Below are 19,747 nucleotides of genomic sequence, written 5' to 3' on the forward strand. Positions count from 1 at the left end.
AACATAGGCACCCAATGGCCTGCCCTCAGATAGATCTCCTCTTTCCTTACTAGAACTTGAATAATCTATTCGGCCATAACTGGAATGTGCTTGACCAGTAAACGGATCTCAATTGTGTGAACCTAGGCAAATATTTCACTTTAAAGAGTCACCTTATTCTTAACTCTTACATACAAGTGTTTAGTTCAAATATGTGAGCTCAGCATTTCTTCTGTACAAAAAAAATATTTTCTTTGATTAAATGGACTAAACATTTGCTCCATGAGTAAAAAGAATATAGCCCACATATAGGGGGACACATGACCCATTACTTGCCTCTTAGTTTACTAATAGCATTGCTACCAGGGCAGGAGTATTTCTAGGTTTATGTTTAATTAGTCATTTTTAATAAATACATTACTAAAGCATGGTGTGGTCGCACACTGTCATTTACAGAGAGAAAACTTCTATGAAATGCCCAGAAACCTTCTCACTAATGCCAAGCTTTACTGATAAAATTATAGAATGTATTAACAAATCTGTAAAAATTGCGTTTCAGAAAACATTAATTCTTTCTACAGCACCAAGTAAAGTGTTCTGATTTGTTTGCATCCTATTAAAATATTTTTTTTCAGCACACAGAAGTACAAAAAATGGGCTTTCACAGCTACTGAAATATATTTTGAAATGTTTTTACAGTTGACATAGCTATATAAATGTTGATAAGGAAAAACTGACAAAATCCTGGAACTCTGCAGTCAGAAGGAAAATTAATTGTAAGACAAACTGACTTTTGCCCTCTGTCTCTGAACAGAGCAAATGTGACAAGAGGAAGATTTAAAGGCCTCTTTCACTTTGACTGAACAGGACACCTGTTCTTTGTCAACTCGCCAGAAAGGTCGGCGAGTAGAATTTTTTAGGCCTGCAGAAGAACGCAAAAGGTTTGCTCCCCCCTCTGCATCACCACTGAACCCAAGGAAATCATCTGTGAAGTACCCAAAGGATACTCACTCAGCCCTACCCTCAAACACTTATATAGCACCTCTGGCCAGCATCGCCAAAATCCATGGACTCAACATCATATCCCATGCAACAATAGATAACACATCCTCTCCCTCAGCGCAGACCCCACCAACACCAAAACCAAACCAACTTGCACACCTGCATGAAAGACATCGCCAACTGGATGAAGGGCTACTGCCGGAACATCATCATGGACAAGACAGAGGTAATTATTTTTTAGAAACCGAGGTTCCCCCTGGGATGCATCCTGGTGGCCCTCACAACTTGGACTTGCTCCTACCCCAACTGACCATGCAAGGAAAATGGGCATCATTCTGGACAAGCTAACCATAAAGACTCAGGTCCGCACCATCTTTTTCTCCTGCTTGCTTCCTAAGAGACTGAAATGGCTACCCCAATGCTACTGACGCACCATCATCCACGTCCTTATCTCCAGCCGACTGGGCTACTGCAACACTCTGTACGCAGGGATCACAGCTTACCTCCTTAGACTACAAACCATACAGAACACTGCAGCCGAACTTGCCCTATCTCCCTTGACAAACCTACCAAGCTCCTGACCTAATCTGCCATTCTCGACCGAGACACGCCTTATTCAAATCAGTGTAGGTCCTGCTCCAATAGGTAAAGTCAGCTCGGACTGTCAGGTCCTTTTCCCTACAGATGGAAACACAGGACGCTGGGAGGAAAGGATTTCTCTTCTGGTCAGGTAGCAATATTTCTAGGAGAAAACATAATTCAGTGTGTGTCTCTTCCAGTTGGATTCATATGTGTTTGCCACTCTCTTTACAACTGCATTGCATGTGTTGTAATGTAAGGGCAATGTCTAGATGGGCAAGCGTCTACCCCTTCCTCTGGCAAGTCGGCGTAACTGTCCTGCGACTTTTCCATTGACTCTCCTAATTGAGATGGGTCTTGTTTGAGGAACTGTTCTTCCTCAAAAAGGAAAAGCTCCTCCATGGCCTCCTCCTGTGGTTAGGGGTAAGAAGTGGTTCTAGTTCTGCAATCTCCTGCTCTAATTGATTGTCTTGGTGAGGTTTTAGAGGGATCATTACCTTTTTTCCAGAGTTGTCGAACACTCTTCTTGTGCATGATGTATTTTCCCTCCCACGCTCTCGAGCATCTTTCAAGGTCAAACCTGATTCAGAGAGTTTGCCTCCAGCAATATCCCTATTCTTGGATCAGTATGGCTTCCGCCACTGAATTTTTTGAGGTCTATACCAATTTAGCATCTCACGACTCAAATGTTTGGCTCACCTGCAGAGTGCCCTTGCAGTATTTGCATTTATTTCACTGTCCTTGAACACCCCTTTAGTTGTCTTCTTCATCCGTACCTCGACTACCTCTTTGAAGTCTGTATCTTCTGCTTGGTCCATCTCTGTGTCCTCTGGTGTTTCTTCTTACTCGCTTAACACCTCCAGATTTCTTAAAGATTTTTCTCTTACTTGGGATGAGGTCATGTCGAAAGTGTCCCCACCTCTGCTACATTGTTACACGGATGGTCTTGGGTTAAAATTAAGCACACGCTGAGCACCCCACTGAATGATGGTCCTATGGAAGACAGAGGAAGGTAGACCCTGTGGCTGCCTTTTTGTGCTTGCCTATGGTGGCACTGGGAGCAAAATCTAAAAGGAGTGTGCTCCATACCCCTTTTTATTCTCAACCCATGAGGTTATAGTGCGTGTTGATCCTCTCACTATTTCAGTGTCTCTTGGTTTTGCTCTTCTGGCCTTGCCGTCGATCGTGACAGGTCTTTTTTTATCATCTCCTTTGTTGTCTCTTTTGCTTCCAGACCAAGCGACGGAAAACTTAGTCCGAAAATGGTGTCTACATAGAAGGAATTTCAGGACGTGTCTGACATCACACAATGAGGGACACAGGACCAAATGGTCGAAGCCTGCCACAAAACAAAATAAAAAATAAAAAATAAAGAGAAGAGAGGAGAGGAGAAACTGACGCCCACATAGCAGCCTGACAGATATCCAGGGCAGTCACTGTGCACTGCAATAATAGCAGTCTTGGCTTCAGTGATTAAATCCTTAATCTTTAGGGTGGCTACTTCATAGATAGCACACAGCAGATTTTTATTCAGAAGAAAATCAGATGTGCATCTTTTCTGCACTCCTTTGCTAGTGAGAAACCATAAAGAGTTGATCATCCACCCAAATGTTCTTAGTATTATCAATGCAGAAACTGAGGGCTCACTTGGAGTCCAAATAATGGTGTCTGTTACCCTCTTTCAAGGGATAAGACGGGGCAAAGGTGGAAGGGTGACAGCCTGCTCAACAATGAAAGGTATTACTACTTTAAAGTAAAATGCAGCTCACGTTCTCAATACCAGCTTGTCTGAAAAGAATGTTGTGTAATGCAGGTGAACCTAAATTGCCTGCAGCTCACTCATTCAGCAAGCTGATGTTGTTGTGACCAGAAAGACAATTTTCAATATCAAAAGTGGTAGTGGACAACTGTGCAGCGGCTCAGAAAGGGGGCACATTAAAAAAGTGAGAACCAAATTTAAGTCCCACTGTGTCATCACAAAGGAGTTCTGCAGAAACATGTCGTAAACCCTTATGAAATCTTATCACAGTAGGTGAGTTAAACAAAGGGCTGGTCTAGCAACCTCAAAAATTCTGAAAAAAACGACAAATGGCTTTTAATAGTGTCTAATACAAGCCCTTGCTGGGCCACCGACAAAACAAACCCACTTCAAACAGCTTTTATTGTAGCAGGTTAATCTGACAGGTTCCCCACTAAGCCACATATTTGTCTCAGTGCCAGGTGTACACCGATTTTGTAGACAGTTGAGCGGCTGCCCAAACATCATCAATGACTTTGGGAGGAAGTTCGTAGGAGATTAGCTGCTGCTGGCTAATCTCTGTGCATTATGTTGAGACCTGGGTGTAGGACCGTGTCCCGTTGATACAACAGTAGATCCCCTTCCCCACCCCAAAGCGGCAGCCTCTTTAGAGGACAGAAGCTCACAAACAAACATTCTGGACACCACACCATCCTGGCCCAATCTGGAGTCACTAGGATGACTTGGGCCCGGTCAGTCTTCATGATCTTCAGATCGAGCCAAGAGAGGTAGAAGCAGAAAAGCATACAGCAGTCCTGAGCTCCTCTCTAGGTGGAGGATGTATCCAAGAGAGCCTTCGCAGGAGCTCCAGCAGGCAAAAACGCTGAAATTAAGAGTCAATGGGGCCGCAAATATTGAACCAGGGTTGTACATATTACTAGAAAGCACCCTGAGCCACCTCCGGGTGTAGATGCAATTTATGATCTGCTAGATTTAGCTACTGAATTTGTCCACCCGGCATTTAGAGATCCCACCAGCTTCACAACTAGAGAAACATCCTGGCAAGTCAGCCACTTTCAGAGTGGCAGACCCTCCTGCCACAGGACCCAAGATAAAACTCCACCCTGCTTGTTGAAGTTTCACATGGCAGTAGTGTAGTCTGTGAGAACTTATACTAACCTCCCCTTGCTGGATGTTAGTAAGGCCTTCAACATCAAGCAGATCACTTGCAACTCCAACAAAGTGGAGGTGAATGTATTTTTCCCCCTGACACCAGTCTTCTGATCACCATTTCTCCCAGCCACATTCCTAGCAGAGCGGTAATGCATCAATCACCCCCATCTGCTCCAGGTGGGGTAAGGAGAGAAGCCTGCCTCCGGCCCAATCGCAGTCCTGCAGCCCCCACTACAGATCTTTTGTAGTCTCCTCTGAAACGTGGATGGGTTCCACTGGTGCTACCCACTGGGACTTCAGGTCCCATTGCAGAGCCTTCATGTACAGTCAGGTGTGGCTGACCAGCAGGACGCAGGAGGCAAATAGTCCCAGTGAGGGGGGAGGGGGTAGGGGGGCTTGTGGTGTGCACTACACCATATCCAGGAGGGCACTGATGAATGGGAGTGCTTGCGTGGAAGTCAGTTGTGACTTCAGCATGTCGACTGTGAATCCCAATGATGTCAGAATTTTTGCCGTCGTCTTGACGTTATTTACAACTGTCAGGGGCGGGCTCACCTTCAACAGCCAGATGCTGAAGTACAGGAAGACTGGTACACCCAACCTCCAAAGGGGCACTCTGACCCAGTCATCACTTGGGTCAACACCGAGGGACAGTGGTAAGGCCAAAGGGGATCACTGCAAACTGAAAATGCTCTTAGCCGACTGTGAAAAGCAGACATCGCCTGTGGGCCCACAGGACAGGAATCTGGAAATACGTGTCCTGCAGGTCCAACGCCACCATCCAGTCCTTAGAATCCAGGACAGACAAAACCTGAGCATGCGTGAAAATCCTAAATTTGTCTTTCAACAGGAAGCCATTGAGAGGATGGCGATCTAAAACAGGACAAAGGTCTCTTTAGCCTTTTACGCAAGGAAGTAGCAAGATTAACGCCAATTTCCTACTTCCAAGGTCAGAAACTTTTCTATGGCCCTGTGACCAAAGGAGCTTGCAATTCCTGCTGCAAAAAAAAGACATGTGCTCCTCCATCAGCTGCGCTGTCGGGGGTGGAAGATGGGGGCAGGGGAGAAAGAAATGGGCTGGTGTAGCCCTGTTTTACAAGTTGGAGGACCCATGCATCTGAAGCGATGGCCTGCGGTTGTGGTCGCTGGATAGTTTAAGGACTGAAAAACACATTGCGCCGGATGTTCTGAATGTAGCTTTTTCGGAGCTGTGGACTTTGCCATGAAATGGTTGAGAAGGTCGTAGTGCTGCCAGCAGGGTCTGGTGTTGGCGATACTGGAAACTTCTAATGTACTCATGAAAGGGACAAAACTGTTGAAGAAACTCCCTGGTTGAGGCAGAACAGCACCATGACATGGCATGTGGCATGACTTTTCTTTAAAGCGTTCCAGGGCATAGTCCGCTTTCTCACCAAAGAGGCAAGCCGTCAAACGGCATGTAGTGCATGTCCATCAAATATGCCTGGAGAAGCCTGAAGAGCTCACCCAGGCACTGAGCCAAAGCACCATACTCATGCTCATCACCCGGATCAAGCAATCAGTTGTGTTGAGGCCAGACTGAATAACTAATTTTGCAGTATCCCAGCTGTCCTCTGGGCTAAAGACCCCCATAAGTCATTATGAACTGCAGGCAGGATTTTGCATACGGTATCCAATAAGACATGACTGTAGCAGCTCTGAAGGCAGCTGGCACTGACTGAACATAAAGCAAGGTAAGCAAACAATAACACGCACTTGACAAAGGTCTCCATGCGCTTACTCATGATCAGAAGTTGTTGTAAGGTGTTCAGGTTTACTCTGCTGGTGAATACCTGGTCCACCAGACTTTCTTCCGTAGGATGCTGGGCCAAGAAGTCCGGATTGCCTGGTGCTGGTCAGTGGTGGCGAGCTGCCTGTGTGTTAACTAGGGGCCCAGAGCATGGCTTTGTCCATGTGCCCAAGAGGGTATTTGTCAAAGCCTCATTAAATGCTGACACGTGGATTAGATGCTTGGCTAGGCAGAGGAACATGCCAGAATGTTTGATTTACCTCCACTGTAGAGAGCTGTAGGTCAAGGACCTCTGCAGCCCGTCGTACACCATAACAAACAATGCACTCTCCTCTGTGGCAGGACCAGGGGGACAGACTGATCCAGTTTCTGGGGAGCTGTCCAGACCACTGGCATCCTTTAATTCAGCACCAATTGTCTCTTGAGACCCCTCTCATCATAATCATTGTCAGAATCAGAGCCAAAGATCAAATTTAAAGTATGGGAGCTCTGCAGCGTTGTAAAGGCAATATAACAGAATAAAAGGGATTGGCTACAAGCTACGCTCCACTGGGATCAGAGAGTGGCTTTCGTCAAGGACAAGACATGGCTGGCTTGGAGTCAGAAACCGCTATAAATAGCAGATCCTCCTCCAGCATCAGCTGCACTGGCATGGATGTGAGGAGAAAAGGTGTAGTAAAAGGTAAGAGAACCAATGACAGCACAAATGCCAGGACGGAGTTGAAATGGGTTCAAGAGGCAGAGATGACACTGAAGGCGAATCCACCAGCAGGACCCCCAACTGGGGACCTCTGTGGATCCCCTAGGACCTGAAGGTGCATCAGAGGGAGCCAGAAGTGAGCCAAACTTACTTGCTCTCAACAGCTGCCCAGTGCTCAATAACAAAAGAACAAACACATGCTAGTGGTTCAACATATATGCAAAGGAAATAACACAGGACTTACAGTACAACTCCTTTACCACACAGCTTCCCCTACCATAATTTGAAAGCAAATTTCTAAAAAAAATAAATAAAAAAAAAAACAGGTGCCGCAAGCCACATGGAAACACAACCCAAAGAAAGTCCATTATACCACACCACACATCATGCAATCCCAAAGCAATACACCTAAAACAAAAGTACATCAAATAATATTCAACTATGGCACAATTCAACCAATCCATCACACCACATGACAATACATGATATCTTCAATGATGCTACCCACACCCCCCAGTTCCACAGCATGTCAAATAAAATCACAAGTCACTCAACAAACCAAACCAAGAAACACCACACCGGAAAATACATAATGGAAACTGACCGGGCCTAAACCTAATACAGGTTGACTCCACAAAAATAACCTCCAGCTACAAATTCCCATTGTTGCCCATGGCAGTGGCAGATTATCACATGGAAATATGAAACTCTAACATCACAAGACACTACTCCACAAAATATTACCTCAACATCCAAGTAGCACTTCACTTGGTCAAGAGCTCTGGAGCCATCACAGAGCTAGCGAACTAAGAACTCAATACGAGTACACACAGTAATACAAACTAATAGAGCACACACACACACACACACACACACACAGAGCAAACGGCTCAATACAAGTACATCCAATAAAACTTTAAATCTAGGGTTGAGGAGTCAAAAACCTTCACTTCAAAAAAGACAGTTCCTGTTGACATTATCTCTTTCATTTCTTACAATGAAAAAAAGTATACACCTCTCTCAACACTGCAATGCACAACACAGCTCCAACCACCTATGTTATTTCTAAGGAAATGGCAAACACCCACAATCACAGAGCTAACACCATAATTCATTTAACAAACAACAGACACACAGGCAATGCCTATTCCAGAATACCTCTTAATGGAAGGGGAGAAATCCCCTCATCCACAGTCACAGAGCAGGCAATGGGTTATTTATTTAAAAGAAAATAAAAAAGACTCTCTACATGAGCAGGTTAGCAGATTGAATGCTGCAAAAAGAAGTCTGTATTAAAGAAACTTTTAATAAGGTAAGAAAACTCCTGCCAGCACTTTGACACAAAAGATGCCCATTTACCTTGGATTAATGCATCAAGAACAAAGAAACTGAAAACTACTGAGTCAATAGTAAGAATAACAGAAAGAGCTACAATGTTAGGGTTCCTGAGTGAAATGTGAGAAAAAACAAATACTCTGTAACGCCAGTTCTCCACCAGTGGTATCTTTATTAAATAAACAATGCATATCTGCAAGTGTGTACTCAAGGCCCGTTCTCCTGCCTCAACGGCACCTTCACCTGCCTCAGCACACCAAACCACCCCACATCAAGCCCACCCAGACACCTCAGATGCATACTACTTAATACCTGCTCCCATGTCAAACATGCGGTAGAAGTATGGGATTCACTTGACTCCATCGCCCCATGCTCCACCTCACATCCAGCATTGATGCCCAGGACCCTGCCGCCGAACACCTACACTTCCAAATCCAGATCGACCCAAACACCACCATCCGCGGCACCTTCATCTACAGACTTCCTAGACCCTGTCCCTCATTCAGCGAAGCCATTGCCAACCTCACTGCTTCCCACGCCCTCACCTCAACAAAGTACATCCACCTCAGCAACATTCACTTTCACCTCCACAACCGCAATGACCCGAACACCTAAACCTCTTGGAGAACCTCGCCACCCTCGAACTCAAACAACCGGGCAACCCTCCCCACACACTCAGCAGGACACACCCTCAAACCAGTCTTGTGAGCAGGAAACATCTCCCTTTCACACACCTCCGTACACCACTGGACCGACTACCACTGCATTCGCTTCTTATTCACCATATTTCAGGAATCTCCCTTGGAGTGAAGGAGTCACTCCCCTGCATCCGCAGGCACCAACGGCAAAGACAACTGGCTGCGTGGATCCCCTCTCCTCTGGCACTGCTTGGATCCTGCATTACAAGTGGTTGTCTGGAATGGCCCTAGGTCCTCTCTACCAGCTGTCCAACTTGTGAGACGGTAAGCCCTAGCCTCTGCTTGTAGGACAGTACCCCTGTGCACCGCGACTCTTGCAGCTACCAAGGCTTGCTTGTCCTTCCTCCAAGGGATCTTCAGGCTTCTTGTATCCCCAGCCTCGAGCACTGTTCCCTACAAAAGTGTCTCCTGCCTGTTACTCCAGCGACATAGGACTCCTCTTCAGATGTGCTGAGTGGGCCTCACTGCGACTCCTGTGCCTGTGGGGGCTGCCTCCTTTTCTTGTGACTCTCCCAGCTGCTGAGGGTCAATGCAAACTTCCCTGCTTGGGTCGTGTCCCTTGGGCCTTGCTGGTTCTCTTCAGCCTTGCAAAACTTTCTTCTCCGACTTTTGCATTTGCAAAGGCTTGTTGGTGGTTTTCCAACACCACTGAGTGACTGCATCACGACCGCTGGCATGGGTCATCACTTGTGGGACTCTTGTTCTGCTCCTGTGCTGCACTACTGACTTTCTTTATCCACTGTCGACCTGGTCCTGCATCCACAGAAGGGTGGCTAGTGGCTCCTGCCACAGGCAGACACTCCCACTCGAACTGGAGTTGGTCCCCCTTCTTTTGCAGGGCATTTGTCAGGATCCACCTTTGTGTTCTTCCAGTCTTGCCTGGGTCTTACACAGTCGTTTTCCAAAGTTCTCCTGTGGGTTTGGAGGAAAAGCAGGTACTTACCTTTTTTCTCCTGGTCGAGGGGGTGGGTTGGGTGGTGATCACCCTGGTACTTACCGTTTGGGGTTCCTAGTTCCCCCAGCTCCCCTCTACTGATTCCACTTCCTTGGGTGGGGGATGGGCTTTCACACTCCACTTACATAGTATATGGCCTCCATCTAGGGCCTTCACTATTTGCCATTGTTTTTACTATTGCTTTCTATGCTAATAACTGACTTCTAATGTGTATATAATAGTGTTTACTCACCTCCAAGTTGAGTATTGCCTGTACAGTATTTTAGTATTTGCTTTACTATAATAAAGTACCTTTATTTTTCTGACACTGTGTGGTTCTTTCATGTGTGTGTAAGCGCTGTGTGACAGTAGTGGTATTGCATAAGCTTTGCATGTCTCATCCACAGCTACCTCTAGAGAGCCTTGGTTTCCTAGACACTGCCTACACCTCACTAATAGGGGATACCCAGACCTGGTATAAGGTGATAACACCACAGGTGCTCACCACACATCAAGCCAACTTCCTACACCCACCTACCAGAACCTCCACGAACCCCACCCCACCCCCCCTAGCTGACCCTAAGCCAATTGACCCTCATCACCACAGAAAACACCCGAAATCTCATGAGCTCTATCCACTCAGGGGCATCCTCAGACCCATGCCCCCACCACATCTTTAAACGAGCCAGCACCACCATCGCCCCTGAACTATGCCGGACAATCAACTGCTCCATTGAGATTGCTACCTTTCTGGATGGCTGGAAACATGCAGAGATCAACCCTCTACTGAAGAAACCCTCCAGTGACCGAAGGGATATGAACAACCACAGACCAATCTCATTGCTCCCCTTCCCAGCCAAGGTAATTGGCTATCAATGCGCAGCTCACAGAGTTCCTTGAGACAAACCTAGACCCCTTCCAATCTGGATTCAGGAGCAACTATAGCACCAAAACTGTTCTCTTCACAGCCACAGATGACATCTGAACCCTACTGGACCACAGAGAAACAGCTGTCCTCATCCTCCCGACCTCTCTGCCACCTTCGACACCGTCTTGCTCACCACCTTATGCACCAGACTTCACGATGCAGACATTCGCGGCAAGGCCTTGGGGTGGATCTGCTCCTTCCTCACCGGAAAAACCCAGAGAGTCAGACTCACACCATTCATCTCGGAACCAACAGAAACCAGCTGTGGAGTCCCTAGGGGTTCCTCCCTGAGCACCACCCCCTTTATTATCATCTACACAGCCCGCACGCCAAGATTGTCAGACACCTCGGCCTCAACATCGTCTCCTATGCTGACAATACACAGCTAATTCTACCCCTTACCAACAAACCATCCACAGCCAAGAGCAACTTCCACAATGGAATGAGAGCAGCCGCTGACTGGATGAAAGACAACTGCCTCAAGCTCAACTCTGACAAGACAGAGATCATCATCATGGACCCCACGCCCACCGCCTGGGAAGATTCCTGGTGGCCAACTGCCCTTGGGACTGCCACCATGACGACGCATGCAACCTTGGCATCATTCTCGACTCCTCACAGTCCATGGCCAACCAAGTCAACATCGTCTCATCGTCATGCTTTCACACACGTCGCCTGCTCCGGAAGATCTGCAAGTGGATCTCCCATTTAAACAGGAAGGACGGTCACCCACGCAATTGTCAGCAGCAAACTCAACTATGGCAACGCACTCTATGCCAGCATCACAAACAAACTTCAAAAAAAGATTCCAGAGAATACTGAACGCAGCAGCCAGACTCATCCTAGACATCCCCTGCCACAGGCATCTCCACCCTGGGAAACCTGCGCTGGTTCCCCCATCAACAAAACGCATCCTTTTCAAACTCCAGGCACACGGCCCTGCACAACATCAGACCAGCCTATCTCAACAACTGCCTATCCTTCTACGCCCTCTCCAGACAACTATGCTCTGCTCAACTGCCTCTCATCACCACCATTAGAATCAGGAAGAACACAGCAAGAGGTAGCTCTTTCTACTACCTTGCCGCAGAGACCTAGAACACGCTGCTACTCCACCTTAGGCAGTTCCCCTTGCTGAATCAGTTCAAGACGGACCTCGAGACACGGTTCTTTGACTGATCAGCAACCCCCTCACCAAAGCCTTAAGACCCCAGGGGTGAGAAGTTGTGCTATACAAATAACTGATTGATTGATACAATTTAGGGAAGAACCAATCTCTCCATCTATAAACATGCATATGTCAAGGCAACATTATGCATATTTTATTATCCAACATTTTTTTAAAACTTAAGATACTGTACAATCAAAATGGTTTAAAAATACATTGGTCTGCACTGCTCAAACTTATTTTACTTTCCATATTAGATGGGGAAAAAAATCAAGTAAACAGTTACCCAAGACATATTATGCCACAAAAGAAAAACCTTACCATTCCTTCAAGGCAGTCAATCCTGGCATGTATTACAGTAACAATTGATACCCTGTTTCTTTTTTCTTGCTTGGTGATGAATATTCCCCATTATTTTTTATGTAACGCAAAGATGCTGTGGAGCAACTGTATGTGTCACCGTTCATGCCAGTCTTTCTTCTGATGACAGATCCCCTGCCCACCCAGGAAAGGTAAGGTTTTCTTTGCATACTTTCGTTATGGGATTTTCCCAATGCTTTTTCCACAATTAACCGAGTGTTTTTCCAACAGATCATCCTCTCAAACCTGAAGTGTGCTATGGATAGGTTCCTGACCTTGAGCAATTCATTGTGGCAACAGGGCAAATTCTGAGAGTAAAGTTATGCTAAGCTGTTTCTTGACATTTTTCTTCTTTAATGAGGTTTTAGAAAAGAGTTTGTGTAACAGAAAAGAGTGTCAAAGTCCCCATCTCAGTACTTGCATCACCACTCATCAATACTTCTTGAAGGCCAAGAGTTTTTTTCCCCATGTTGCTTACATGTAGCCAATGTGCCTCAAATTCGAGGCCTTTGATACATTTATAATGCTTGACATTTGAGATATTTTGATTACTTGAAAACATTAATTGCTTCTTGATTTGTTCTCTATGCAAACAATTTTCTCAATATACAAGTAAGAGCGCTATTCAGTGCTTTCTTTAGTCATGCACTGAAGGAAGATTCAAGTCTCTTGAATCAGCAGTGGCCCAACGTTAGGTCCGTTAGTGAAAAGCTAACCAGAGAAACTCGGCTGAAACTACACAACACAAGCTGTGCTAAAAGACATTCACTAAGATGCTAGGATTATCTATTCGTCGTGGTTGTCATTACAATGTCCTTCATGATCCTAAAATGTCAGGCAGCAGCAGCCCACAAGGGCAAGACCTTAACTCCCACTGCAAGTCACCGGCAGACACAATCATGCTTGAAAGAGTTTTGTTGACTGTGCATAAAATCAACAACTGCACAGGGCACAACCCCTGGGAACAATTTCATATTTTATACTACGCTATACTCACTAACAAAGCCAGGAAATTATCCTTGGGAAATACCACAACTGTCAATAAACTATCAACAAAGAGCACTAGCAGACCAAGGAGTTGGCTAAAGAAAACCAAATACAAAACAACCACATTGACAGTAGTATAATTACAGGGTGTCTGAGTGATTTAGGGTGAAGCTGAATTTACAGGTTTGGGAAGGGGCTTTGCTGAGATGAGCTGATTGAGATGATTGCTGTGTCGGGGTGCAGTAGATGCAATTGGTACCGTAAGGGAAATCACAAGCTGAACCAAAAGTAGAGGCGTGCCCAGCTGCCAATAAAAGGGAGTACTACAAAGATGCAATGGCATGAAATGATGCAGTTATGCAATAATGGGCTTGTTAGATATGGTGGGTGAGAACAGCCATGGAGGCCAGAAAATATCACAGCAGATTCAGTATTTAGATTTCACTCAGAACGCTCACAGAATTTTGTGAACACGGCAGATGTTCTTGAGTTGATTATCCCAGCAATCGAATGCCCTGAAATACTGCTTTTATCATCTCAAGAGTGAAGCTCAAATTGAAGGAAGGTGGAATGTCAGAGCAGTGAATCTAGCAAACCAGGATGGGGGAGTACTGATGTGCTGCATGAGACAGAGACCTATTCAGGATACAGAGATACTGGGCACCTTTAGACTGCAACTTCATAATCCTCTACAAAGGGAAAAAAATAGACCTTGTAACTTTAAGGGTAGGCTTTTAATAGCTTCCTTTTGCCAAGCATCATAATTATTAGTTCAAAAGCTTTTAGTTTTTCCAATCCCAAAATCAGACTAAGGAGCACACACACACATGCTTAAGAACCACTGCTTATACTGGTCCACACAGTTTACTGTGCACAGACTATAAAAGACAAGTATTTGCAATGCAAGGGGTCTCGCGTTTGCTCGAGTTAGAGCTATTAGCTTTGTAAACTCCTAACTGGACTTTTCTTGCCACATAAATTGAAAATGAAAAGTAAAATAGTTGACATAAGCGAGCCAATTCAAAGCGCCACGGCTGCAGTGAGTGCAAAGGAGAGATACAAACGAAAAAAAGAAGTTCGCTCGCAGTCAAACGTATCGGCAAACGTGCAATTATTCATGTAACAGGGTCGATGGCCAAGGCGGTAACAGAACTGCCCCAAGGTGGGACAAACGTAAAGCATTTATCAATGATAAAGGATTTTTGAAAGGCAAGCAAGAGTGATAGTGATGGAGTGTGGTTAAAAGCCCACAGATAAGACTACAACACATCAGAGCACTAGCGTGCTCAACCAAAAACATGATAGGAAATAACACAAAGTACTGAAGCACTCTCTTCTATAACTTACCAGTGATGTTGGTAGTTCAAAAGCATACTTTTTTTCAAGAAGTCTAGCTTTTGCTTGGAGTCTGAATTTGATGCATCATATTCTTTTGTGCACACGGATTTACAGGTCTCATCCTTTCTAAATGTGAACTGTAAGTTGAATATACAAGTGTCCACAGGAAAAAAGAAAAACAAAGTATGAATACATAAATATTCTCCAACTACATTTCTCCAAATATGTACTCGTTTTGAACATGTCTGGCTTTAAACACAGTATTTTCTTTTATATAAATAGTTGGTATTTCAATGAACGGAAACCCAAGGGTCCGTATTAAAGTTGCTGCCTGACTAACAAGCATCAGATCCTAAAACTCTATAATTCCCCACTTCAGCAATACTCAGTTTCTTACATGTTGAGTGCACAGTCCTATTACTCTGGTGTACACAATATAGTAAACAGCAAAAGCAAACTCTTTGCAAGGACCATTTCAAGTTTAGGAAGGGCAGCTAACAGAACAATGCATTAGATGGACAGACAGATTAGGTCATGGGGACTGAAGCAGCCTTCCTTCTCTGTATCTTGTTTTGTCAGAAAGTACTATTACATCATGTAAATGCCTCTCACGTTGTCTCAAGAAGGTACGCAACTATTTAACAATTACATAACACATATTTTAAGCAACTAAACGTGTATGATGCTAGAGGAAAGCTCTTATCAGCATGAAACTATGTGGAGACCCAACAGGACTTGAACAAAAGAAAAGTGACCAGCAGACAGTGAGAGAGAGGAGGCGAGAGCGAGAGAGAGGAGGAGAGCGCAAGAGAGAGAGAGAGAGAGAGAGAGAGAGAGAGAGAGAGAGAGGAGGAGGAGAGAGTGACTGTGTGCTTTTCTATGTACAGCAAAAATACAAAACCAGCCTGCTGCACATGCTACATACAGCTTCCAGAAAAAAATATTTTAAAGCACCTTAAAAAACTATAAAGGTGTCATTTGATAAATGCTCAGAACAGCCCCTAGAAAACACCACAGTAAAAATAGCATCTGGAAGGAAAATGGTCATGTAATCACACAGTCAGCCCTTAGAGAGCATAACCACATTAAAATAGAATGAGACTAAGTAATGCAGCACAACCATGTATTTAGCCCCTAGAGGGCATAGTGCATTACACATTTTCAAGGATAGCAGACCTATTAGAAAGACGTTAGAAACAAGGTTCAAAAATAACTTCTCCCAGCTAAAAAACAAAAGTTCCAACCATGACAGAGCTTAAAAAGATAATGAATGGTGGTGGGGGTTATTATTTGTGAGTCCCCCCTTACACAGTTTGGGGACTCAGAGATGATGTAGACAGAAAGATCACATTTTGGTCAATGTTTTAAAGGTGGTCCAATTGTCCTAGGACCACCACAGACTGAGTTATGAGCAAAAATGTATTGTAAAAGTAATGCCTTGCAAAGCAGCATAATGGGGCGAATTTCTTGAGTGCAGTGAATATTGTGTTATCAGCTCTTCCGCTTTGCCAGGGGAGCTGCTTTCGCTTGGAGGTCTTCTGTTTTAGGTACAGGATTTATCAATTTCAAGTGTTTTGAGGGGAGAGCCACAAGAAATGACAATGATTAGATAACTGTGAACAATGTCACCAGCGCTCCAATACCGCCAATTGAGTTCCCGTTGTTGTGCCTGTTCATGTTGTGAGCGCCATGCAGCACGAACGGGAGAGACAAAAGTAAAAAAATAGTTTGCCCACGCTGAAGTACCTAAAAAAGGACGTCTATAAGAAACGATTTAGAACGACCAAAAATAGTTTAAAGACTAAATTTGTTAAAAACCAGGCATCAAAAGTTCAGAAACTATTTTTATTTAACATTTAAAAAAAACATGAATAAAGTGAAAAGCAACAACTGAAATACTACACCAAGCAACAATGGTCTTAATCCTCCAATATGGAACAGAGATTAGGACCTTATTACTAAAAGGATTATTCTGCGGACTCATTAAATCACGGGTTGGAAAATGCTCAGACAGAATGTCACTGTAGATTTATTGAGGAGGTCAATATTGAGGCGAGGCTACATTGGGCAACTAATGGAACATAAAATAGGATTGCCCACTCTTGAACGAAGATGATTTTAGTCTTTCTAGAGTAGTCAAATGATCTGTGCCAAGCACTGGTTATATAATGCATGTGAAGTGCATCACTGATTGGAGAAGGCTAAAATGTTCCTGTGTTTTTGGTGGGCAATGTGTGCAGGGGAGAAATTAGGTTCTGACCATTATTTGAGAAGCTGGAGAAAACAAAAAACACAGATACAGCTCCGGCAAGGACAGCACAGATTTTCTAGCTGGTGAAAATAAGATGATGCAAGAAAGTAGAATGATCAGGTTGACTGATCTGGGGATAGGCCAGTGGTACCCAAGAAGCTAATATTAGCCATGTAAATGACTCTTTGAAAAGACAGCTCTTGGCTGACAAAGAGGGTCAGTTACCAAAGGGGAGTGTTTTTAAATTTTATGTAGATAGATAAAAAAAACGGAAGCCAAATTGTGCATTTCTCACCAATGCACACCAATTATGGAACTCCTTAACATGGAAGTAACAAAGGGTGACACCACAGAGGCTAAATGGGATATGCTCACCAGGTGGCTATGGTAAACAGGTGATGTAGCCTTACTGGCTTGGTAGCACGAAAAAAAGAGCAACAATGTCTACATCTTTGATAATGTTATGTAGCAGGTTTCTTCTGTCTTATTTAGATTAACCTAGTAATCATTCAGTTTCTGCAAAGCCAGACCACAATTGTGATGCTGAATGTCTGCCTGACATTGCATCTCAGTCAGGCAAAGAATTGGTGGCTAAGTAAAAAAAAGAGCATGTGACAACTTTTGGGACAATTTTGTAACAAATAAGAAAAAGGTCAAAATTATCTTAAATAATGGAGTCTATTGGTCCCTCATTCAATGCAATGCAGACCGCCCACTCTTCACCCTTTCTTTGGGCTGGTCAGTCTTTGAGACATGGAGAGGGGAAATCCAACTAGGGAGGATCTTCCTGTTCGTTATTTTTTTTCTTCTTGTCTTTTCTCATTACCAACATCCTACAGTTTTGTAGGAACAGGGGATAAAGCATTTGAGGTTTTGCAAGCAAGGAGGAGGCCGAGGATTAACTGCAGGCACATCTTGTCAAGGTCACTGGTGGGACCATTGGTTGCACCATCAGGTTACAAATCTGGGCACCCAGCTTTAAATAAAATCATGATCCATCAACAGGTGTGGGAGTGCTGAGGCCTTAACTCTGTTTTTACCTTTTCATTTTACTTCTACGTAGGTTCTCTATTGAAGCTTCTTAAGGGTGAAGGTGGAGGACCACTTTATCAACTCTTGTCCAGAAGAGTGATTTCCCTTGAGCACAAAGGCAAATCTCTATTTGTTTGACCTCAGAGTTTTATTGGAAAATATTTCCGAAACACGACTTTCTTGAGATATGCAGTAAAAATGAAAACGTGGTCTTCAGTTGCTTGGATCGTCCCACAGTATAAAGTAGAGGTCAATGTTGACATGATACGTCCATCTTCAAGTTACACCTGAGCAATTCCACAGTCCAAATTTAATAGATCACTTTTGTTCAGTGTATGTAAGACCGGTGACTTTGGTAAGGTATGATTTTCCATCCTTGTTTTTTTCTACGTGTCTGTACAGCTGCAATTGAGTCATGTTCTTGCTTTGCAAGTTTCTATACTGAAGTAAGGCACCAGAAAAAAATGAGAAACTTCTGTGTAGAGGTCCATTGGTGGAGATGGAGACTCACTTTAATCAATTCAATAAATGTGCAAAGTTCTGCAAATGTTTTTTTCCTGATCGAAAAATGTGTCTCCATACTAACTCCAGAGACACCACTGGAGTTTCAGTGGACTGGCTGGATCCTCTATGAGACATTATGTCAGATGATGGAACTGTGTTTTGACATCTGTAAGTCCCCATTGTATAATTGAGCGAAATAAGCAGATATGGTAGCAGAGGCAGGTGCCCCTTTTCTCCATTTAAAGTCTGTGTCAATCCCTCCTAAAGCTACATTGCTTTCACATTAATTAAGGAATGTTCAGTAGCTATGGGTTTCAGCTTCTAAACACAGTCTACGGGAGTTCTGTGCCTTGCTTTCAGGGCACTACTGTCTTCCTACCAACATTTAGTGTCATCATAAACTCTGGTTGGGCAAAGGTTGCAGACTCTAGGACTAACTTTCCAGCAAAACCAGCGTTACTCTAAGAGAAAATATTAAATGCTTTATTTTAGATGTTAAATTTGCACTGAGAGTCATACCAAGAACCCACACACCCACCATGAATTCCGAAAAGTACTGGCAGCAATAAAAGTCCTTCTGAGGAGTTTTGTTTCCCTTAAAGGTCAATTTGTGTTGTGCTAGTTCTTTTAATGGAAAATAAGTCTCTTCTTTTGTTCTCCGGTTATGTGAAATGGTTATTCATTCCAGCTGAAACAAAGACATCTAAGGTAGATTCTGCCTACGTTCTCATTGTAAGATTTATGGTGATGTAAGTATACATCTTTGCAGTCATGCAAACAGTCAATAATTGATAAATTTGAGTCCAACACTATATGATGGGAGTATGCACAGGATGTGACTATCCCATACAGACATAGCAAAGAGGTCATATTAACGTGCATGTAAACAGAAAAGTATTAACACGTTGTCAATGGTTTAACGCTCAAATTGTCATAGAACTTTAGAAAGCCACATATGGCATATTTACCTTCATTTTCACTTTTAATGAAAATATCAAATGACTACACAATCAATTGAACATTCAAGCCACTTCAAACTTAATTTTCTTGGCGACACAACCTACAACATACCATTAAGAAGCTGAAACATGGGTGTGTGGTGGAGTATGGAACAGTCATTTGAACAGTAAGCTACTAATGTTTAAAATTTGCCTGGACAGTATTTTATATGTTTGAGCATACAGATTTTTTCAGCACAATGAAAAGTTATAGTAATAACTATTTTTTTTTTAAATCTTATCACAGATAGTAGCAAGTACAAACAATACTAAAC

The 19,747-nt window shown here is 43.8% G+C and overlaps 1 protein-coding gene across 1 annotated transcript in view; it reads right to left on the reverse strand.

The window, feature by feature from the left end:
* The window catches only part of TM9SF2 (transmembrane 9 superfamily member 2), a 313,007-nt gene that overhangs the window by 236,399 nt on the left and 56,861 nt on the right, over positions 1-19,747 (reverse strand). The window contains exon 4 of the mRNA XM_069205078.1: positions 14,697-14,824. Within this exon, the coding sequence (XP_069061179.1) occupies positions 14,697-14,824 (128 nt within the window). The remainder of the gene's footprint in view (positions 1-14,696; positions 14,825-19,747) is intronic.

This window comes from Pleurodeles waltl, chromosome 8, assembly GCF_031143425.1.
Source record: "Pleurodeles waltl isolate 20211129_DDA chromosome 8, aPleWal1.hap1.20221129, whole genome shotgun sequence".
NCBI classification, from domain to species: domain Eukaryota; kingdom Metazoa; phylum Chordata; class Amphibia; order Caudata; family Salamandridae; genus Pleurodeles; species Pleurodeles waltl.